This window comes from Podarcis vaucheri, assembly GCF_965113315.1.
Source record: "Podarcis vaucheri genome assembly, chromosome: 1".
Classification (NCBI taxonomy): domain Eukaryota; kingdom Metazoa; phylum Chordata; class Lepidosauria; order Squamata; family Lacertidae; genus Podarcis; species Podarcis vaucheri.
The window spans coordinates 50,416,402-50,440,415 of NC_138759.1; the positions used below are offsets into that span (position 1 = coordinate 50,416,402).

The window sequence follows — 24,014 nt, forward strand, 5'->3', positions numbered from 1 at the left end:
TTTTTGCCCACTGGTTCAGTAAGACTGCCAACTTTCTTACTGAGTCAACTCCTATGACTATGCCAGCTACTTAGCACACAGAAACGAAGCAGAGGATTTTCTTATCACTTTATCCCCATGACAGAATCTATATCTGTGTAAGTTCTGCAAGTCAGTCTGCCTTTCGATGAACAAGGGCAGGAACATCAAAAACTTAGAACTGCCACTGGCGTTTTGCAAGAATTGAAAAGAAAGCATCATTATATGCATTGTTTTGCTATTTGAACAGAGCTAGCTATTTTGCATTGTGGCCTATCCATTCAGAATATCAACAGGACTTGCACTATGAAACTAATTGAAGAAGAGCATAATGTTACAGTCATAGCCAGGCATAGGCAAATTCAGCCCTCCAGATGTTTTGAGACTACAATTCCCATCATCCCTGACCACTGGTCCTGTTAGCTAGGGATCATGGGAGCTGTAGTCCCAAAACATTTGGAGGGCCGAGTTTGCCTATGCCTGGTCATAGCCAAAGCCTTTTTTAATAGCCTTCCAATTTTTTTTTGTAATTACTAAAACAGCAGCAATTCTCAAACTTCATTGGGTGCTACAAAATTTCTCAAATTAGGACAGAAGTATGGCGCTGTGGGTAAAAGCCTCAGCGCCTAGGGCTTGCCGATCGAAAGGTCGGCGGTTCGAATCCCCGCGGCGGGGTGCGCTCCCGTTGCTCGGTCCCAGCGCCTGCCAACCTAGCAGTTCGAAAGCACCCCCGGGTGCAAGTAGATAAATAGGGACCGCTTACTGGCGGGAAGGTTAACGGCGTTTCCGTGTGCTGCGCTGGCTCGCCAGATGCAGCTTTGTCACGCTGGCCACGTGACCCGGAAGTGTCTCCGGACAGCGCTGGCCCCCGGCCTCTTGAGTGAGATGGGCGCACAACCCTAGAGTCTGTCAAGACTGGCCCGTACGGGCAGGGGTACCTTTACCTTTTTTAATTTCTTATCTGGAATGGAACAGATTTTTTTTACCTGCTCCCATGCGAGCCACGTCTGCAAAACAAGGAGCCAAAACCAAGCAAGTTTTTGAGGACTGTGGTTCGATCCACACCTACAAGGAGATATCCCCAAATTAGTCATTTTCCATACTAAATTCATTTATCTAGAAATCTCAGTAACTTTTGAACTGCTTTGAACTGCAGCCCTAGCAAGAGCAGCTCATAACCCCCCAAAGCAATGGTGCTCAAAGCTCTACCACAATCGAATCCATTCTTGAACAAAGGAAATTCAAAGGGAGACTACAAGATGAAAGCAGTAAATGTAAGTATATCAAGAGGTTCAGTACTATTGCTTGTCTATGGAATTGCCACAATCATTTGTGATAACCGACTTACAAATGTCAGGATACCTGTGTTTTCAAACATTGTTTTTTGTGAATCGTCCCTGTTATGTAATTCTTACCATCTTCACATTTCTGCATTCCACTTCCTTCTTTCCTCAAAGTTCACAATCACTCTTCCCCTCTGCAAATATCTATGTTCCTACTATTCAGGATAACACTTCATGTATCCAATGGTGAACTGGAGTTGACAGAAGTCAATATCATAGTAAATTTGTTACTCAATAACCTTTGTTATTTGTGTTGCAAAAGATTAACACTGCTGCCCTTTTGAAATTAATAAGGAACACACTCAAAACATACTTTAAGGCTGCATTCACTTACCTGGGTATAAGCCCCACTGAAAATAATGGGACTTTCTTTGGTGCATCTATGTACAAGACTGCACTGTAATATTTTAAAACTTGCAACTTTTTCACACACTTTCAACTGTTAGTTACCAAAAGTCAATGTAGTGCTCACCTTAGATGAGAAGGGCAGACTATTAAAGCATGAAGGATCCTTTCCACTTTTTCACAGCCATCTTCCTGCCACCGGTGTAACTGAGGAATGCAGGCCTGTGCAAGTTCCCAGTCTTCCCTCTTCACACAATCACAAAAAAAACAGAAGAGCCGTTCCAGGGATGCAGATTCCTCCTTACCAAATGGATGCATCTTCCTGCTTCAAAATGCAAACAAAAGACTAGAACTCATCAGATCCTATTCTTAAATCATATCTGTCAAACATTCACTTACAATGCACTTCCTAAAATGAGAGATGGAAATTTACAGAAAGATTCATGTCTAGAAGTGGAACTTTAGTCTTTCCCCACACAAAGTTAGAATGTCTAGCAGGACAGACAACTAACCTAATATACTTGATTGTCCACATAAACAAACAAACAAACACTTTTATAAAATAACAAGAATAGCAATTGTCTTGTTTGCCCATTGAAAATCCGTCAAAACATTTGCAGGTAAAGAGATGAGAGTGAAAACAGGAAAGTGGAAACTGCAGCTGTCTAGCCTTCCCTCAGGCCTAACAATAACAAGTTGAGAGACTAAGCTGATCTTGAGTGGAAATACAGGGGACAGTATGGATGCAAGGGAAACAATAAAAAGGGGTTAAATCTTCGTGAGGATATGGAAATCTCTGAGGGGGGTGGGGTTGAGCCTGAGCTAGAGAGGGTTAGCAAATTCTGCATTAAGATGAGCAAAACCTTTTAGCCCAGCAAGAATTACTCCTGCAGGTTAAAAAACCCCCCAAAACTTTAAGTCATCTAGTGGACTCATTAATAAAGCAAGGCTCATTTATTATATCTGAACAGTTCTTATGGTGCCACATTCGACTTAACTGCTCTGTGGGAAACTTTCCACTGCCAAATAAACTTTGCCCAGCTACTCTATGATGAATCAAGCCCCCCTTGATCATGCAACTTGCTCCAATTCACATTTCAGCTTCTTAAAGAAGTACCTTGAGGGGCACTACTATTCAAGTATCAAGCTTAAAAGTAGGTACCTTCACTCAGAATTACGTCCCACCAAACCAGCTCAGTAGAGCTAACTCCAAAGAGGGCAAAGGAATGTAGCACTGACGTTCCGTGGCTGCTTTTTATACTTGACAACTTTGCTAAAAGGTTACTCTCATCACGTGGGCAACTGTTAATTTAAAAGCCTGGCTATATTTAAATAACCACCCGCAACAGTCTACTAGTGCCTTCCTCGCTCGTCTCGGCAAGCAAGCTGCCGTGCCCATCTCATGTGAACTTCCCCGCCTAAATACCCCCGGCAGGAGGCTCTCCTGCGTCCTCCTCCGAGTCTCTTCTCACCCAGCGGAGTTTTTCCTTTTCGCCCCCACCCTCCGCATACTTTCCCCCGGCATGCAAAGGCAGCGCAGGCAGGGAACCAGCAACTCGTGCCTCGCATAGGACCCACCTGGAAGAGAGGTCCAACCACCAGTGGAATATACACTCGCCTCAGGAGTTTATCCTGCTGTCATCAGCGCTACCTGCACTCCCAGACAGAATCAAGTCCGGTTGCCGCGGCCATGTTGAAAAGCTAATCAGGTGATCGAAGCGACAGGCGGAACAACCGGCTTATTGGGCAAGGGGGACGCCATCTTTCTCTAGGGCATCGAAGCCCAACAGTTGCCATCTCTGAAGCGGGCAAAAATATCACGTGTCTGGAAAGACAGGCGCTCGTGGTCCGCATAACGTACAATTTATTTACTGATTTTTAAAATTTTGTATTCATCCGAAGATCCCGTTCTCCCTTATCCTCTCTAGTTCGGTTGGCTGGGATTTACCCAGATTTACCATACAGTCCTCCTTTATTCCACTAGCTGGCCGGATCCCTAGCTTTCGTTATAGAAAATAAAATAAGCTAGTGTCTCATCAGGCAAAACGTGTAGGCCTTCCGAGCCATTCTTCTTTTTTAAAAAAAGCTACTGTAGCCTGCTGTCATATTTTAATGTTGCTAGCCAATGAAGCAAGTAATAGCTGTGACTGACATTTAGGAAAGCAGAGCACACAGACTAAAATGCTAGACTGACACACCTACTGTCTGGAACTTCTTGATTCATTTTGAAGTCTGGAGGCGACTTCAACGGAGAAATGGTTATGGCCCTATAGAAAACAATTCTGAAATTGAGGGTTATTGTGTAGCTGTGATTGGGCCTGTGCACCCCAAAACAAAAGGTAGTAAGTCTCTCCAAGTCATCTTTTACATCAAGAAAATGGATCACCCCAACCTTTGCAAACATATTAAACAGTTAACATGCCAATACTTAATGCTAATAAAATTAATCATTAAGAGAATAGGGGGTATTTTATATGGCAAAGTGGTCTAATATTGTTATACTCATATTGCTAAGAGGTGGAAGAGAGTACAGTAGTTTACTACAACCCTGCAGTGCAGTTCAGAGAATCCAGGACTGGTATATTTCAGGAAATACCTTTGTGGGACCCACATTACATGTGAATGCATCTAGTCCCTTTGGAGGGAGGTGACTCTTTTATAGTGTTTATTATTAGAGCTTCTAATAGCAAATAACTCGTTAGGTCAATGAAGACTGCAATCTCTCTTACCTTGGAGTAAGTCCTGCAGAACTGAGTGTTACTTGCTTCTGATTATAGGATTGTGATGTGTAGGGTGAAAAAACTTGTTATATTTTCATTTCATTGGGTGCCATTTACTTCACCATTCAGGTCTGATTGTGAACTAATTTACTTCAGCCTTATTGTCAGTCTTAGTGCTTTTCAACACAATGAATTTCATGTACTTCCAGGCATTATTTATTTATATGCCATTGTATGTGACAAGGGTACAAGTATATCCTCTATTATATGTGTATAAAAACTGTTGTTGTTTTTGCACCTCTGGAGCCATTATTTGAAACTTACTGGTTGATCAATGGCAAAATGAAAATTCCCCTATTCCCAAAGCATTATGTCAAATATTCTTCCCTCTTACTCTGTCCGGCATCCATCTGAAGATGTTGACTGTTGTGTGACTCAGCTATCTGCATGGGTGGTGTCTAACTGGTGTTTGCTAGAGATAATGTTCCCCACTACATCCTCTATTCTGGCTCTTTTGTTTGTTTTGCTTATAGGCAGGAAAAGAACAAAACTTTTTCCATAGACTTCTAAGAAGGCCTGCGTGTAACAGGCCAAAAAAACATGACGGAAAATGACAGGTGCACAACTGTAAGTATTGAAAAACCTACTTTCTACTTTCTTGCAAGCCTATTTATTTGTGTAAGTATGTAAAGAGGAAGAGGCGAATGAGTTTTTATTTAACTTATTCATTTTAATGTTACATCTCTTTGAATCCTGGGGAAAAAAATCAGATATGGGTTTGCCTGCCAGTGCTAATCCCGTAAATGTCTTTGTTTGGCTGCAGCATCCACATTGTTCAGACAGAGTGCTATTAAATGCTTCTGATGCACTGAAATCAGAAGCAGAAAAAGAGGGCTCCTAGAGTGGGAGGCCACACAAACTGAACCAGTCTGTTCCCCTTTGCGAGTACAGCAGCATACATTTCCTCCAATTACCATATTGTAAATAAGCCAAGCGATTTTAAGTGACTATGTCAGTGAAAGGTGTCAGTCAAGGCTGCAGTTCCTGCCAACCATGAAATTATTCGTTGTGAGATAACATGATTGTTTTAGATGTTTGAAACTGCTTTAAGTCCATTTTTATTTTTCATTTTTAAAAAATCACTTGCCACCTTGGCAAGAAGGGCAGGATATAAATTTAATAATAATAAATTGCCACGGAATGCAGTGAGACTTACTTCTGAGTAAATCAATTGAGAACCAGGCTGCACAAGAAAAGCTACTGCAAAGTACTTCTGTGGCTGGCATTTTAAGATTAAGATTCTATAGAAATAACTGGTTAAATTGAAAATGGAAAATGTTTTGCAACTGTGAGGCTTTAACATAACCAATGACGGTCATGGAAACTTTTTAAAAATGCATATCAAGTAACCACACCCATCCTTGTGGATGGCAGGGCCAGGAATCAATCTAGATTGAAAGCAGCATGCTAAAGACAAGCATGAACTATTCCAGACTGAGAAAACACTATATTTTTGTGCTACAAATGGCTTGGTGTTTGTGCAGGCATTGTGGTGCAGTACAGAATCAATCTGCAAGGAGCTTTTATTTTTGGAATGAAGCACTTTTCAGGAGCAAATAGTAGATCTAGATTGTTTGTGTACTATGTAGAGAAAAACAAGCACTCAGTTTCCTTTGATTCTAGAATAAAATGTCATGTGCACAGCTTAAGAGTCATCCAGTACAGTACATTTTTGTACTGGCAGTTCATAATTGCTCTGGGAGGTGTTTGGACACACATTTCAAACATTCCAGATTACATTCCATTCTGTGATCAGTGCTTTTTCATTGTCTAGCAAGTATTCATGCGATAGGTCCCCTCACTCCATCTCTCCAAAGGACTGGAGGGAAAGAGTTCAAAGTTATGCCTGAATACGAGATTAGTGGTTTTGTTCTTGGAGTATTCAAGAAGGTTTCAATGAAGGATTGCTATGCCTCTAGTGAGCAAGGGATGTGGCACCTTTGACCCTCCAGATGTTGTTGGACTCAAGAGCTCCCATCAGCTGCAGCCAGCATAGCCAATGGTCATTTTAAGACATCAACATCTGGAGGGCCACAGGTGCATTATCCCTGCTGAGTAGCCATCTCTCTTAAACAGGATTTGGCAGTGGGTATAGGGTGGGAGGAGATTGTAATGTTTCAAAAACTGGCAAAGTATTTACAACCAGAGACCATGCTTTAGCATATAAATAAAAAACAATAGTTCTGAAATAAGAGGCATATTGTTATGTGCTATCCCAATCTCTGAGTGGTGAGAAATTCCAGGAGTTCCAGTGCTTACCTCAGGTTTGGCTTCCTTGAAATGAAAGTCAGTGGAGACGACACTTTCTTTAGGATCAGGGGTAGCATTTCCCATTTCATCGCTTGTGTCCTCCCCTGCAGTTTTATCCTCACAAAAGCCCTTTGAGGTAGCTAAGGAAGAGAGAGATGGGTCACCTAGTGAGCTTCATAGCTTAGGATTTGACTCTGGGACTGTGTATACACCATACATTTGAAGCACTTTACCTCTCACAGAACCACAATTTCCAGCACCCTTAATAAACTACAGTTCCTAGAGTCTTTGGGGGGACGTCATGTGTTGTGTGTACACAGCCACAGGTCTCCATTTCCAGTCTGACATTGTAAGCATTGTATTACACTGACTGTTCACTACACATTTATTAAGTCTAGAGCAGGGGTCAGCAACCTTTTTCAGCTGTGGGCCGGTCTACTATCCCTCAGACCATGTGGTGGGCCAGACTATATTTTGAAAGAAAATATGAATGAATTCCTATGCCCCACAAATAACCCAGAGATGCATTTTAAATAAAAGCACACAATCTACTCATGTAAAAACACCAGGCAGGCCCCACAAATAACCCGGAGATGCATTTTAAATAAAAGGACACCTTCTACTCATGTAAAAACATGCTGATTCCCGGACCATCTGCAGGCCGGATTGAGAAGGCGATTGGGCTGCATCCATCCCCTGGGCCTTAGTTTGCCCACCCCTGGTCTAGAGTAACCCAAGTATGAAACGAGGTTATTCAACCTTTTCGGGCTTGAGGGTACATTTGGAACTGTTGGAGGTACCATAAATATCCATTTCACGGAAGAAAAACAGGTGATGCTTACCCACCCCCATAACATGCAGAACACCTAGTCCTCCCTGCAAACTCCCCCAAATAAAACCGAGACAAAAAAAGCAGGCAGTCTTTCTAAAAGTCAGCTCCCTAACCAACCAAAAGCCCAAAAAACTACTTTAAAAAATTGAGAGGGGTCAGGGCCTTGACAAGTGCCAAGGGGGCTGTCTGAAAATGATGTAGGGCCCACATTGTGGGCCCCAGGTGTAAAGAAATGCTTTCATGAGGCAGCGCAATCCTCAGCAAGACCTACGGTCCAAGGTAGCACTCTTGTGTACAGTTATCTGGGTGTAGCCCCTTAGTGAACTCCAGTTAAAAGGTTTGAGCTTCACACCCATTTTCCTCTCTCCTGCAGGGTGGCTCTTTGGATGAAAGACTGTACAGTGGTGCCTCGCAAGACGAAAAGAATCCATTCTGTGATTCTCTTCGTCTAGCGGTTTTTTCGTCTTGCGAAGTAAGCCCATTGACGGATTACGCGGATTAGCGCTATTAGCGCTATTAGCGGCTTTTAGCAGCTTATCGGCTTATCGGATCAGCTGATAAGTGGCTTAGCGGCTTAGAAAAAGGGGGGGAGGGAAAAACCCCACAGGAACTCGCAAGACATTTTTGTCTTGCGGAGCAAGCACATAGGAGATTTGTTTTGCGAAGCACCTCCAAAACGGAAAACTCTTTCGTCTAGCGAGTTTTCCGTCTTGCGAGGCATTCGTCTTGCGGGGCACCACTGTAGCTCAGTTGTAAGTAGAGCACTTGCTCTGCATGCATAAGGTCCCAGGGTCAAACCCCAGCATCTCCAGAGAGGACTGGGAATGTCCGCTGTCTGAAACCCTGGAGAGCCACTGCCAGTCACATTATTCCAGTACCGAGCAAGATGAACCAATAGTCTGACTTGGCATAAGACAGATTTCTGTGTTGTTGTTTTTAATGCAGAGCTTAAAAGACAGGTACACCTAGGAAGAAAACTCCTGTGTACGTATAGTATTAGTAATAGATAAATATGCAGCTTTGTATTTTATTGTACAGATGTCATTTTCAAACACATATTCAGAATTATTGTTTCCCCCATTAGGTGGAGAAATACGTCGGTGAGATTAAAGGAGGACTAAGGCCAACCATGAAAATCACTATCATGGGGGTAATATGCCCTGCCCCCAAGAGGCAAGTCTGTCAGCCGGCATTCTAGCAGCTGCTTCATGGATGTATCTGGCGAAAATTGCTCATAGGTGCAGATCTATTGAGGAATAGCATTAGCTGGGCAAAAAGGGAGAGATAGTATTGTCAATATGGAGAACATCAGAGGAGCACTGAACATAATTCACTATTTCTGAGCACTGTAGCTTAGCACAGCATAACTGACCATTCTTAGCTCACGCATCCAGACACTAGTCCCTTCCAGTTCTAATCTTCTATGATTCCATAATTAAGTCTCCTGTGAACCCAAAGTAATCACTCAAAAAGATGGCTGCCTGCTGGAACTCTGCATGCTTCTTTCAATTTGCCTTCACTGGGCATGGGTAATCCTGCTGACCCATCTCTGCTTCAGTTGTGGCTGGAGCACTGAATGATCCTGATTCGTCACAGAATTGCCTCTACTGTCACCAAGGCTCCCTATTGCCCCCCCCCATGAGCCAGTGCTGTGTGCTTCCATCCTTCCCATAGGGAGGGCAGGGGAAAGGGGTCGTAATTTTGCTATATTTGTTTGTTTGACTGGATCATTCCAACACTTCTGATGCAAAGATGGAGGAGAAATAGCTGTTCCCAGAGGAGTTATTCCCAGAATAATGCCCCATGCACAGAGCCAGCCGTATCAGTAGGCAGAAAGCGGAAACCAACTGTTCCTTCTGTACCCCCCCAGCTGTTTCCTTCTGTTGCTGTTTTGTTCTGCCTTGTCCCTCTAATCTGGCCTGCTGCTTTATGTGCAGTGCAAGAAGCTATCCCATCACCCCTGGTGCTGAAGGAAAATTAATCTGCATGTCTGGTCAGCTGTTTAAAATTTGCTTAAGTAGCCACGCACAATGCATCATCGCCTCATATATCTGTGCTGTTTCTTACAGAGCACTATGATGATGTCACACTAAAAAGGCAGGCTCTGTGTCATTTCTGATGTATGTTTCTGGACAGCTCTCATAATGCTTTTTCAGCGTCTAGGCCAGTGCAGTTTAGCTACTTTTCTCCAATTGCAGCTGGAAGTAAGCATTTAATGCAGGGTTGGAGAACCTGTGGCCCTCCAGAGAAATTGCTGGGCTCCCACCAACCCCAGGCTACATGGCCCATGGTGAAGGATGGTGGGAGCTGCAGTAACAGCATTTGGAGGGCCACAGGTTTCACATCCTTAGACTAGGCCATACTTACCCTGGAAACAAAGATGACATTATAATGCCACAGCATGTGATAAATGAGCTCACTATTATGTTAGATTGTTGAATTGTTACTTATCCCATGTTCATTCCTTCAAGTTTTTCAGTGACTTTGCTCTGTGACCCCATGGATGCCAATCTGGACATTGGGCTGTTGTTTACAGTCAGCTTTCTTGAGAAATCCATTGTCCGGAATTCACGGATTGCTGGGAAATGGGGTAAAGAGGAAAAGACCATTCCCTACTTCCCATTTACAACAGGGGAGTCATTTAAGGTAATTTTACTTGCTAGTATGGGAGACAGATATATAGACAGAGATATAAACTGCCTAAGACCCTCTGGCCCAGTATTGTCTCCTTTGACTGACAGCAGCTCTCCAAGGCCTCAGGCAGATTTTCTCTTTCAACTCTTCTGATCATCTAACTATAGGTGCTTGGAACTAAAGTTGTAGTCGTGTTTGTAATAAACATGTCCTCTATTTGCTCCATCTGTATTTACAGGATCAAAAGGAAGACCATTTATTTATTTATAAAGATATTTCTAGACTGTCAAGTCATAATAAAATATGGTTGCCATTTAAGTACGGTAGATCTTCCAGTGTAATATTTCCAATTGATTTTCAAAAGCATCTACACATAATCAAGTCCCATTGAAATCAATAAGCTTTCGACTCATTACTTTGTGGGCGCTCAACTTTATTGGGATTGCTGTCAGTCTCTGCCCCTGCCACCCATGAATCTCCTTTGTTTTTTCAGATGGAGCTCTTGTGTGAGCATCAGCAGATTCGGGTTTTGCTTGATGGACGTCAGCTCTGCAGTTTCACTCACCGTGTGCAGCCTATGCAAAGGGTGACAGCTTTACAAATCTCCGGAGACATCAAGCTCACCAAAGTGGCTTGAAGAAAAGAATATATAATCCCCTATCTCCCCTTGGTTGGTGAAGAAATGTTCTCCTTATGCCATTGGATATTGTTCCTTACTTTTGCTCTTATGTGTGCTTCTTGAGATTTTAAATGAAGGCTGAGCTCTATAAATAGCCCTATTATACCTTGATAAGTTGCAGCAATATATTTCAATGTGCATTCTTTTCAAGCTGCAGCACTTTTGTCTATGGCTGTTTACACATCACCAGCTTAAAACTCAGATTCTTTTTCTCAATTCAGATTGAAGCTGGATTGAGGAGAAACGCATCAAAACACAGTATTTCATAAGAAATGACAGGGTAGATTTGAAGTGTAGCTATCATCATGTGTACACTATTTCCTAAACCAGCAATGGGAGGATGTAGAGTTAATGAGACTATGTACACAGCCTATAATAAGCTATCATATGGTAAAAGGCAGCACATATGTAGTTGTACTTTTTTCTAGCTGTACATCATCTGATCTGAAGCATTTCTGGTGTGGACAGTCATGCAATGACAACATGAAGAAAACAACGTGGTGAAAAAAAGGAGCATTCCTAATAAATCAGTCCCTATTCCACATCATGTGCATGCCCCCAACATAAGGGTGGATCAGACTAGGAAGACAGGACTTTACATGCACCTTTTCCCTAACAGTTGCATTTTAAGAAGCCAATATACAGAATTTATATGAATTAGTCTCAAGGTCTCATCAAGCTTTCCTATGTGAAGGGGATGGTGAATGTGGACTATAGCTCTCATCATCCCTGACCATTGGTTATGCTGACTGGGGCTGAAAGAAACTGGAGTCTCACAACATCTGGAGGGCAACAGATTCCCCATTCTTGCTATATGACTTCAGAGAAAACACACAGAATTCTCTGTGGGTGCATTTGGGATCTGGGCAAATGTTTTGGTATGAAAGGTTGGATGCACAGAAAATAGTAATTTCCAAAACTGAGTGGGAGGGTTTCATATTATAGTGTTTAAAAATATATGCTCAGGCTTGAACCGGCAGCCAAACGCAGCAACTCTGCACATCATCTTTCCCTCTGGTTGTGACTGTTGAGTTTTATTATATAAAGTTGTTTTCCACAAACAACCAAATCCATAGGCCAACTTTATGCTTGTCAGCAAGTCTCTTGTGCTTTTGAAATTATTAACATTTAAAGGCATACCACAAGTGGCTCATCACTGTTTATTTTTTTTTAAAAAAAACTTTTTTTGCAATTTTACAGCTACAGAATAAATAAACAAATCGGAAATACAAACAAATCATAGAAAAGATCATACAAAAAAAATGGAAGATCATTAAAACATACCCCAAATATCACTTTTAAATATGGTAATTACCTTCTGCGAAACCTCAGTGTCAGAGCTTCTTAAGTGTTTCATGGGACATTTTTACTTAAAAAAGAAAAGAAAATACTATATTTGGCATGCAGTTCAAACTGCAGGAGTTACCCATCTTGAGACATCTAGCCTCATCATCCTCTACAGAAATTAATTTCCCACAGGTAAAACACAACATAAAAAATATTGGACCTGCCATTTCCCCCTTTCCTCTGCCTTCTGGCAGAAGGTACTTCTGCTTGTAAGAGGTGAACTGTTCTCAGGAACTCAAACTGGCCGGTGGGCTCTATACATGAACTTTCATATGGTCATACACAAATAGGCCAGCTTAAAAATGTATAATATGCTATAAAAAAACAGAACTGAAGCTTAAAACCATCTAAAAGCTGGTAATGAAATTGGGAGGAATTCAGTGTTGCGCTATGATGAACCTTCCGTTTGTACAAGTATTTCATCTTGACAGGCAGAACAGTTTCCCCTGCTCTTCTCCCTCTGCATGCTATTCTGGGTGTTCTCTGGACACACACACCCTAGGCAACTTCAGGGGGAATGGGAGGAGGAAAGGAGAAAGGCCCATTGCACAAGTGGGAATCCTTATGCAGGGCTTCTGCTGATGGGGCTTGTTAGGCGAATCCCATCCTATATCCTTCTGGGCTGTAAAGGTGAATGGAAACGGATGGCAGAGGTCCAATTCAATTTCCAAGCTTGATGTCCCCATTCTAGGTTTGTCCAATTCTGTGTCATGTGATTTAGCTTTACTCAGATGAATGTACCTGGTTCAGAATTCCCAAAATGATTCTAGGAAAATGAGGCATAAGTATTGTGGACCACATACAGGAACTGACTTTTTAAAAAATCTGGATGTACAAGTCTTCAGATACGGAAAGTGTGGTAAAGGCCCGAGTAGATTTGTTGGATGCAGGATTTATGTTTGGCTGAAACAACTCACTCGTGTATCTCAAAAACCAACCATTATATTACCCCCAAAGCAATGATCCAAGTCAGTGGTTTTGTCCACATAAGAAATTTGCAAATGTCTATGTTAGCTGTTTGATGGCTTCAATCCAGCTTGCCCTCTCTGCCTTGGAACTGGCCTGTATAAAGTAGTGAATGTCATTCTTTGTTATGATTTTGAAGAGGTTGCCCTGCACATTCCCTTTCACTCCTGCAACAAAAAGGAAAAGGGAGGGGAATGTTAGCAAGGCGCAGGGACAACACAATTGCTGCAGTAACAGCAAAATCTCACAAGGGAGAGAGTTTGATAACTCAACACAGTTTTGCTTTTGTTGATAAAAGAGTGTACCACTGCATTGATATGAATACAGGCTTGGATCTGGATACCAGCTAACCTGGTGTGCTAGCAGAAGCTAGTGCAAGGGCTCCCGCTAACAGTGGGTTTCTTCCCCCTCTTGTCTGCCTGAACACCCACACACCTTGTCCAAATCCACTTTGAAGGGTTGAGAGAATCCCTAGAACAGCAGGAGGGGAAAGGGCGTACCATTTCATCTGAAAAGCAGAAATGCTTGCACGGATCAGAAGAGTGATGTGATGTTGAATTCTTCCCTTTATCTTTACATGGCCTCCCATCCACCCAAGTGCCATGAAAGGCCAAAAAAGCAACACTTATTTTCTCCATACTATACTGTCCTTAATCTGGCGATATGGCTGCTTGAGCCAGCTATTTATAATCAAGAGAGCTACAGCCAGTCCTAGTGTCACAGTTTTTCAAGGTGCCCTAATTGGTGTTCAGACTGGAGAAGGGGCAAACAGGGCCTGGCCCCCTGGCCTTTATGACAATTTCCTAAACTACTGTTTTTGGAAACCTACTGGGGAGGTGTGATTTGACTAAAATAGTAGGGTGCAGAATTTATGGATTTCATTACGTCCACCATTACCACTTAATCTCCCATAACTGGGAGCCCAGGCCCTAATATCTGAAATGGCTTCAGCTTTCCCAGTGTAAGCAGCTGATTCACACTAAACTTTATTCATAAACAAGAAAGGAACACGTGAAGAGCTCCACAACCAAAGGGACTGTTATGTTCATACTTGCCTGTTGGGACTCCATTATCTTCCAATGCTGAGACAAGGCAACCACGGAGAGAGAATCCCCCAACTGGTCGGTTATCTTCCTATGGTGGGTGGAAAGAGTCCAAATGGAGAAGTAAGGAATATGAATTATATGTTCTATGCAACACATTTTATTTTGGCAAGACATGCAGTAGCTGGCCACATCAGCACAACATGAATCTTGTCCCAGCCTGTTTCTCTTTGGGATAGGCCTCTGGAGGTTCTAGGTGTTAATTATGCAAAGAGGTAGTATCTTAATTTAAAAAAATTATACATGTCTTCCTCCAAAGTGTTTTAATAACAGAGTTGGATTCTAAAGACAAGGGGGGAATTATAGGAACCTAGGAAGCTGTCTTATACTGCATCAGACAGTTTGTCCATCTATTATTTATTAGTTGATTCCATTTATGAATTGCCTTAATAAAAACATTATCTAGGCAACATACACAACAAGATAAAAAAACCAACACATATTATATAATTCAATGAAATCATAAATAAATTGATAAAATCAACCCAGCAGTGTTATAAATCCAATCTAGATCAACACAGGCTGTGAATTATACCTTTGAAGCATATTTCCCCCCCTCAAATAATTCTGGGCACCGTAGTTTCTTTAGGGTTTCTGGAAATTATAAATCTGTGAGGAGTAAATTGCGGTGCCCAAAATTCTTTGAAGGAAATGAGCTTTAAATATATGGTGTGCACACAGCCACAGACCAAACTCCAGCAACCAACCTAATTAGCATAACAACAAAACACAGCGCCATGTGGCCTTGCCCCTACAATTGAGGGAGCGGGGAACGAAATGCACACACACCCCAGGATGCCACATTTGTTGGCCACAAGAGGTTTAGTTTCAGCCTCACATGATTCTAACTTAAGCACAAAAAAATTCAGATCTATTTTACCAAAAAGTTACACACAAGACATGAGATAGTTTATGTACTGGGAGTCCACCATCTCACCTTTGTGGGGTCATAATAGTGTAGGAAAGCAGGGTCAGCCCTCAGGACAAAGCGCCTCACCTTCCAGTTTTTCCTCTTGTGTCCCTAAAAGTTGAAAAGATTAATAGATCCATTTCACCTTCCATTTCTCAGTTTGTCCTTCTGAAATGCCCTGTAGATCTGCATACACTGAGACATTTCTCGTTATCTGTTTTACCACATTTTATCTTCACAACAGCCCTGTGAAACAGGTTTAGCCCAGAGGAATATTGTCATAGCCAAGTAAGTTAGACAAAGAAGCATTGTCGGAGGCAGAATTGAAGTCATTGTGCATTTTGCTAAGCCACTACATCAACTTCCTTTCCTAGCTCAAACAATTAAAGACAGAAGTTTCTGAATAGCAACTGTAGGCTAGATTCAAATGCTTGTTTTTGAGAACCAAATTTGCTTCAGAATCAGAATATAATAATGTACACATTGGGACCGCTGTTTCATAGAAGATCTGATTTTAGTGCAAATTATTTTGGAATTCTGCTGAGAATGACAATTCAAAAGGATCACTTGGCGCACAAATCCTTGTGGGGGATTCTATTCACCAAGGCACTTCACAATGGTCTCTTAATTCCATTTTAACTTTCAGTGCACTGAAGTGTGTGGGGGGAACAACCTGATTTACAAAACTATTTGAAATCAGTATAGATAGTTCTGTGTCGGGGGGGCGGGGGCGGGAATCAAAGGCTTTCCTGGTCAGAAAATTGTTTTTTCCGATTATGATTTGAACAGCATTCCTTATGTCACACATAAAGCTAAACCATACATTTACATTTAGAAATATCACAAGGCCCAGTGCTTTTTGTGTTGTACCACATCAGGTGAAAGATTGTGTTTCTCAATTATTCTCCACCTCAAACATTATTTGCTAAAGGAAAGGTAGCATATCTGCAAGAAGGATTCCAGTTAGTGTACTAAAGGCATATATATATTTCCTATTGAAGTATTAGGCATAGAACACCACTATACATTTGGTCCTATGTGCACTCTTTTGCAACACTGTTCATGTGATTGTGATCTTAGGGTTGTATTCAACAGTACGTCAGCAGACTTCACTTCTCCTTTCTCTCCTCTCCTCATGTGCCCCCTCAGATCTACTCCAGATCCTCCCCCAATGCACTGGAGCAGTTTTCGAGGGTGGGCACGAGCAGAAGAGGAGAGAGAAGTCCCATTGGACAAGTGGAAGTTTATTGTACAAGCAGATACAACCCATATTATTTAATTTTATTACCCAACTTTCTTCTTTAAAAAGAGCTTAAGAAGACACTAAATACAGCATTGCCCAGTCTCCCATTCTCCACTTGCCAACATGATTCAGAAGTCATGGTTACCTGTTTTATTAAAAATCCTTGTTTTAAAATGGTGCCACTCAGTTCAATAATGTTAAGATGAATATTTTCTTTGGAGGTGGTTCTCTTCTTATAGTTTTCCGCCTGCAATAAAAATTAAAGATATTGGGGAAATTGGGGGTAGCGGTAGCAAAACGAGTACAAAATACAGAAGCGTTCCTTTCCTCCTTTAACATGGAACTTTTCATTTCTCAGTCATAGAAATTTCCATCTTCAAAGCAGTTTTTTTGCCAGACACAATAAACAGCAGGGATGGTCTCAGCACCCAGTATCCTCAGGCAGTTGGCAGGAGCCCAATGCTCTTAAAGTGCCCACCGCTACTGATGTCACCCCTAGGCAGGTGGCTCACAACCACCCATTGCAGGTCTCAGCACTGCTGCCACCACTCCCAGCAAATAATGCTGCGGGAGAGGCCCAGAGGGCCTTTTGCTGCCCCCTCACTAATAAACAGGCACAGAAGTGCATAAATTAAGTTTCATTATGGCAGCTACAATGAGCTGTTCCCATATTGCATCCAGATAAACGCCAAACTCTTCCTATTGCACGTCCACACCCAACCCAAAGTCCAACTACAGTATTAGTCAGATATAACTTGGAAAGCATTAGAAAGATTTTGCCCAAGTTATCTTTTGGCCTGATTTTCATTTGCTGCAAAACTTTCCTATCAGTCTCTCCAATGCGTATGCACACTGTGCCCCCGTTTGTTTTTTTAGTGTCCTCATTTGCAGAAAGGAGACTTCCAGAAATCCCATCACTTACAAATGTGTACAGAGCTGTAGAGTCATCCAAAAACTGCTCTGTCAAATCACCATTCCTCATGGCTTCAACACTGCGGGCTCCCACAGGCTTAATGAAATTTTCGTCCACCAACACAGAGGCCAGGGTGACAGCCTCTAGACGGGAGGCTGCAAAGCCATTGGAAATCAGCCAGTCAACCAGCACAGAGCCTGAAAAGAATAAAGGCAAAAACAGGTGAGCAAAAACAGCAAACAGCCAGTCCATTCCCAAGGAAGGTAGAGGTTTTTAGTACTCATCCTCTAATAGAGAAATGAGTCTTAAATTGTAATCTAACCTGACTGAAGAGCAGACATTTGCATGCACATTTTCATAAACTTGGCAGGTAGCAGGATAACCTCATTCTAGACCAGCCCAAGACACTTTGCAGCCAAAGGGAACCCTTTCAACTCTACAATTCTATGATTCTGTGAAGCGCGCGCACACACAATTCACAAATGATACCCAAAATTAGAGGTGTTTGGGCTCTAGACTGTATTTCCCCCTTACATTTTAATCTTGCCTTTCCTTTAAGGAGCATAGTACAGTGTAGACGGGTCTCCCTCTTTCGTTTCATCCTCATCACAGCCCAGGGAGGTAGATTAGGCTGAGACGCCATGATTGGCTCAAAGTCACCCAGTGAACTTCACGGCCGAGTAGGGAATTGAACCCAAATCCCCTGGTCCTAAAGCAATTCAGGAGTAGCCAATGTAGTGCCCTCCAACTGCAGTTGGACCAACTGCAATCACCTCTAGACATTTGTTTAGCTGGCTGGGGCTGATGGAAGTTGTAGTTCAACGCCATATGAAGGGCACCATGTTAGCTACCCACCCCACACTCCAAATACTAGGTTTGGAAGCCACTCCCACTAATGCATAAGTACCTCCATCTAATCACCAGCATGTGAGGTCTGGCTGTAGCTACTAGTGGGAGAGAAATCACTGAAGATGTGCTCTTATTGTTCGTGTCCCAGGGCTGTGCCCTAATAATGAAAACAAGGTTCTGAAGCTGCACCATGGTGGGCCCTGGGAGAAAACAACATTCCTTTGCATCAGATTATATTGAAGTACTAGGAGGCTAATAACATGCGGTTTGCCTACCTGTAAAACTTTCTTTATATGTGCTGCCTTGTTCTGTGTTGGGTGTGAGCTTAATTCCACTGCTGCTGTCATGCATTTTGTCCACAATGTGACTGGAAAAAAACCAGCAAAAAGGTTAATGTTTAAGAAAACAGAGAATCCGGTTTTGTGAGGGGACTCAAATCCCTCTGTCTCAATTCATACAGCCAATAAAGAGCACAGTTTCGATCGAAAGTACCTCAGGCATGAGTGGAAGGCAATTCCAGTTACACACAGGAGAGTACCATTGATTTCTGTCCCTTCAGTCCTCTATCCTTGATTCAATCAAGTAGTGGCGTAGTGGGGGGGGCATGGGGCAATTGCCCTGGATGCACAATTGGGGGGGGGGGAGGCAGGCGAACCAGGCTGGGGAATGCGGGGGATGATATTCACCCTCCACATGTCCCTCCCCCGCCTGTGAGTGCCTGCCCGGTGGCGGTGGCAAGGGCCAGATGAGCATACTCTACAGCCGCCCTGGGTGCTGGCAAACAGCACTATGCCCTTGCTTGAATGCATCTCATTCTATGTTGCTGTCAAGTAAGCTCACTCTTGGGACTATATTCCAGTGGGGTCCCTCTTTAGATGGTAAGGCGTATTACTTCACTTCAAAATGCGGTAAACCAGCCTTGCTGCCTTTGGGGGTCCTCCTGGTCATTCTATGAAGTGGGGCTCTGAACTTCTGCCCCGAAGTCCTGCCCAGATGGCACCCACTGTCCAGAGAGTCCCCTGAGCCTCAGGTCTATAAAAACATAAGAGCAGCCCTGCAGAATCAGACCAAACGTCAACCTAGTCCAGCATTTATTCTCCTGCAGTAGCCAAGCAGATGGCCATGGGGAGCCCACAAACTTCTTCTCCTTAACAACCATGAGTGGTTAGCCCAAACAAACCTTGGCTACAACTTATGGTTTGTCTGAATTGAGACAAACCACAATCTTGGATTCAGACATAATGTTAAACTAAACCATGGCTTAGCTTCAGGTAGCACAGCAGCAGAACTGGGGGAGAAGTGAAGCAGCCATGACATTTGCTATGAGCATGTTCACATTTAGCCACAGTCTGGCTTAGTGTTATATACAAACTGGGCTACACCCCCCCCCACACACAAATTGCAGGAAAGCAGATGGAGGCATTATTTAACACTTACTTCAGGCTGATATTTGAGGGCAGTTTGAAGGAATTTTTCATGCGGTGAAGTTGCTGGACTTGCACTGGGTTGCCAGCATGAATAGCACCAGTTATATCCAACGCCCAGGCATCACGCTCTTCTCGAGAGCAGAAATCGAGGAAATACTCTGTGTTTGTTTTTGTCTTCAGTTTAATGACCAACTACAAATAAACCCACAAGAAACAACATTACATTATTTGCTAGAAATTATCAGTGCATCACTCAGAAATATTTACTGAAATTTGAGAGATCTTGAACCGCTTTGCCTTTCTGGTGATAAACAGATGTGATCAAACATTTTCACAGGTAAAACTACATGATAAATCTACCTGTGTTTTACTTATCACATCTATCTATCTATCTATCTATCTATCTATCTATCTATCTATCTATCTATCATCTGGAAATTAAGGATAAGTGTGGGTTTCAGGTGTGCTGCTTTGATGTGTGAATACTATAATATGTTCAATTCTTTAAAATACAGTATGATAAAGTTGTATATCTATCACTTGCCTTTCCTAGCTAAACTAGAGAAAATGTGTAAGATTTGTGATAGGATCTCACAACATTTTCCCAGAGCTTAGAAGTAGCCAGTTTCAACACTGCTCTTCACCCCTAGCTAAAGGGAGAATGTCCTAGCTAATATGACCCACACATACATGGTACCAGCACTGCCCCCTTCTAATATGTTCCATTTTCTAGAGCCAACACAGCAACAGTAATTTATACCAAATGGGAAGAGAATTGGACATACCGGCCTGTTATACTCCAAACATGGACAAGTCATTGTGCAGCCATCCAAAATAATCCTGCCCTTTGGAGAAGACTCTTTCTTTCCTCCCACAACTTTATAATAGAGCAGTCTGTCCTGGAGAAGAACAAACCACCTTGCTTTCCAGTTGTGGACAACATGTCCCTGCAAACAAAAAGTGTCAATCTTAGGTGCAGCTTATAAACAACATTTATTACCTGCTTTGGTGTTGCATACTCATGAACTTCTTACTCACTGCACTCAGTTGATAATTTATATAGCCTCTAATGTGCTCTCATCTGGTAGGACTTTAAACCGAGTTCTTACCTTCTTTCCACAAATCCAAGGTTTCCCCAGATGTATTTTAGTGATTCCACAAGCGAGCTTTTTGCAACGATAGCACATTTTCCCAGGCAGTCATTATAGGTATATGATCACAATAACCTGGTGCCAGTACTGAGTACCCTAGTATCCCTGGGGAAAAGCACTAACTACTATTATACAATGGGAAAGATGCTGATTCACCCCAACTAATGAAATAGATTTGTCTCACTCAGATCCAAATTCAGTTTTACAGTCACTAGACATGAGTGGTTCTCAAAAGGTCCTACTCTACCATGCAGCAAGGTAGGGCAGTAGATTTTTATTTATTTTTTGCAATAGGTTTTTTTTTGGGGGGGGAAATCCAATACTTTTTGAAGTGGTGGGCCCTAGCATGGGGGAGGCATCATTTGGTACTCTGCCTCAGGCAGTGACATGTTTTGGTGTTCCTCAGCTTTGACTTTTACAACAGAGAGGATTCAAACCATACATAGCATGGAGTGGGGTTCTAGCTTTAAAAACCCTGATTTCAGAAAATGCTCTCAAGTCCCATACAGCAGTTCTCATCTGTTTTTAGTTTACCCAACATATTGCTATCTCAACAACATGACAGGACATTTCACTGTTGGAGGCAGTTTGCCTCTGAATATCAGGTGTTGGAGGACGCGGGTGGCGCTGTGGGCTAAAGCCTCAGCGCCTAGGGCTTGCCGATCGAAAGGTCGGCGGTTCGAATCCCCGCGGCGGGGTGCGCTCCCGCTGCTCGGTCCCAGCGCCTGCCAACCTAGCAGTTCGAAAGCACCCCCGGGGGCAAGTAGATAAATAGGTACCGCTTACCAGCGGGAAGATAAACGGCGTTCCGTGTGCGGCTCTGGCTCGCCAGAGCAGCGTTGTCACGCTGGCCACGTGACCCGGAAGTGTCTCCGGACAGCGCTGGCCCCCGGCCAATAAATGTGAGATGGGCGCACAAACCCCAGAGTCTGGCAAGACTGGCCCGTTTGGGCAGGGGTACCTTTACCTTTACCTTTATCAGGTGTTGGAAGCACAATGGACAGAGATGTCCCGCTTGCAGGTTTCCCATAGACATCGTCTGGCCACTGTGAAAGCAAGATGTTGGACTAGCTGGGCCTTTGGCCTGATCCAGGAGTTCTTTGCTTATCTTCTTCACTCTACCCCCAAGCAGATGGCTCTGTCAGCCAACTGCAGTACTACCTAGTCTCTGTTCCATTTTTCCTGTTTTCCCTTAGTGGGGCTAATGGAAACCTCTGGGGGCAACTTAGATCAGGGAAAGAGCATGGTGGGGAGGAGAAAGAATAAATGCCCAATCAAATTAGGAACTCTGTGGCTTCTCTGAAGTAGAGAAAAGAAATTCATTCATTAATCTCCTGCATCATGTGCAATTTGGCCCTTAGACATGAGCATAGGGAAAGCACATTGGACTGGATAAATTGTTAGAAATTAGGGCCCTTCTGAAGATCTGATAAAGACAATGACAGATTAAGAGAGGTGGTATATTTCAGATATTGCAAAAGGATAATTTGAATAACTTGGGCTACATTTTGAACCTGGAGCCCTCCCAACATAAATTGAGTGTGCACAATAAAAGGCAAAAGATCAAGATGAGCAGACAGGTAGAGCAAGAAGAACCAGATTGTTGCTCTGACCTGTTGCACCCTAGGTCAGAAGGGCAGGATATAGGGAGAGCTGCTTGAAAAGAAGACAAGAATAAAAGATGACAGCAGCGGTGGATCTTGAGGAGATCTGCATGCATGCAAGACAGGACCTGACAGTGAATAAGATGCTGCAGGTCAGAGCAAGAGAGGAATGTTAGCAGAATGTTAGCACAGCACTCTAGAGCAGTATCTAAACCTTATACATCCTTTGCCTAGCTATGGGAGACATTCATGTTGGAAAAGTAATAATCTGGCAAAATGTATTTACTTCTGACATTTATAGCTCACTCTCTTTCCCAAACGAGGGCAAACATATTTTTAAAGAGGAGGTTGCAAGTCTAAAATCACCTAGAGATAAAACTGTGGCTGCACATTACAACCGTGGCTGTGTGTGTGCTCTCCCATTCATTCACTCTGCCTCCGGGACTCTCACACCACTGATTTGGGAGGCAGTGTACACATGCCATTAGCCACAATCCATATCTATCTTGTCGTTCCTTATGAAACATTGCTTATTGATGTTTTCCCCCCCAAACCAGCAAGAGAAGCTGAGAAAAAGAACAAACTGGTTGTGTTTAAGCTGGTAATGTACACATCGCCTGTGACTGCAGCTTACCTTTTTAACAAGAAAGCCTTCCTTCAGAATTCCACTCCCTTCCTCCATGCTGATCCAGTAGGAGGTGAATGTGCCTTCCAAGACGTCTGCGGGCAACTGCAAGCCGATCCCTCTGCATGAGGAGTTTTAAAACAGTGACTGTTTTCTTAACCACCTCCTCCTCTGCTGTGACGTCTACACCCCTCCCTACCCAGGAGACAATAGGCAAATAGTGAGCTGGCACTGGGAGATCACCTGTCCTTAAGGGAATACAAAACAGGGAAAGTTTAACAAGGTAATTGTACCATAGCAGTACTTCCCCTAGAACTGTGAATGGATCAAGCTCATTGAATGACTCAGAAGATATTAGTCAGCCATCCGGATTATACAACACAGGAAGGAGACAGACCTTCTGTATATAGAAGCCAAGGACTGGAGGTTCCCATGTTTTGTTCACTGGGCATTTCCATTTTTAACATATTGTTTATTGTTATCTCCGTGTACTACAACATACCAGGGACAAACACTGTGGCTACCACAGGACTTGGACTCGGTCCAGTATACCTGAACAAACGTCTCCACCCACATTGTTCAGCCACATTGTTCACTGAGGTCCAGCTCCAAGGGACTTCTGACAGTTCCCTCACTGTGAGAAGGTTACAGGGAACGAGGCAGAGGGACTTCTCAGTAGTGGCACCCAACCTGTGGAATGCTCTCCCATTGGATGTCAAGGAAATAAACAGCTATCTGACTTTTACAAGACATCTGAAGGCAGCCCTATTTAGGGAAGTTTTTAGTGTTTTATGTTTTATTCTGCTTTTAATATTCTGTCAGGAGCCCCCTAGAGTGGCTGGGAAAACCCAGCCGGATAATAATAATAATAATAATAATAATAATAGTAATAATAATAATAATAATAATAATAATAATAATAATAATAATAATATAAATAATAGCAGCTGCAGGGAAAAGGAGCAATGTAAGTGAACTGAACTCAAGAAAGGAAA

The 24,014-nt window shown here is 42.8% G+C and overlaps 3 protein-coding genes across 10 annotated transcripts in view; 1 reads left to right on the forward strand and 2 right to left on the reverse strand.

Moving 5' to 3' along the window:
• The window catches only part of ZFYVE26 (zinc finger FYVE-type containing 26), a 42,445-nt gene extending 39,027 nt beyond the window's left edge, over positions 1 to 3,418 (reverse strand). For 3 of the 4 annotated variants that reach the window (XM_082223058.1, XM_082223057.1, XM_082223055.1), the window contains exons 1-3: positions 3,285 to 3,418; positions 1,834 to 2,031; positions 1,005 to 1,083 (exon numbers count right to left, since the gene is read on the reverse strand). In XM_082223058.1, the coding sequence (XP_082079184.1) occupies positions 1,005 to 1,083; positions 1,834 to 2,024 (270 nt within the window). In that variant the 5' untranslated portion in view covers positions 2,025 to 2,031; positions 3,285 to 3,418. The remainder of the gene's footprint in view (positions 1 to 1,004; positions 1,084 to 1,833; positions 2,032 to 3,284) is intronic. The other variant, XM_082223056.1, reaches the window with a different exon arrangement.
• LOC309534832 (galectin-related protein A-like) lies at positions 3,282 to 11,005 on the forward strand. 5 transcript variants are annotated; one of them, XM_082227266.1, is made up of 5 exons: positions 3,282 to 3,415; positions 4,960 to 5,053; positions 8,653 to 8,741; positions 10,040 to 10,214; positions 10,696 to 11,005. In XM_082227266.1, the coding sequence occupies exons 2-5, from the start codon at positions 5,027 to 5,029 to the stop codon at positions 10,837 to 10,839; spliced, it is 435 nt and encodes a 144-aa protein (XP_082083392.1). In that variant the 5' UTR covers positions 3,282 to 3,415; positions 4,960 to 5,026; the 3' UTR covers positions 10,840 to 11,005. The 5 variants fall into 5 exon arrangements, with proteins under 5 accessions (XP_082083392.1, XP_082083391.1, XP_082083394.1 ...); XM_082227265.1 differs by lacking the exon at positions 3,282 to 3,415 and adding an exon at positions 3,445 to 3,552; XM_082227268.1 differs by lacking the exon at positions 3,282 to 3,415 and adding an exon at positions 3,542 to 3,563.
• Positions 11,006 to 12,024: 1,019 nt separating this feature from the next.
• On the reverse strand, positions 12,025 to 23,572 carry PLEK2 (pleckstrin 2). Its single transcript, XM_082226521.1, has 9 exons — positions 23,029 to 23,572; positions 20,425 to 20,586; positions 19,650 to 19,831; positions 18,488 to 18,579; positions 17,373 to 17,560; positions 16,596 to 16,697; positions 15,235 to 15,318; positions 14,250 to 14,328; positions 12,025 to 13,361 (listed from the first exon to the last, which is right to left on the reverse strand). The coding sequence occupies exons 1-9, from the start codon at positions 23,074 to 23,076 to the stop codon at positions 13,234 to 13,236; spliced, it is 1,065 nt and encodes a 354-aa protein (XP_082082647.1). The 5' UTR covers positions 23,077 to 23,572; the 3' UTR covers positions 12,025 to 13,233.
• Positions 23,573 to 24,014: the final 442 nt, after the last annotated feature.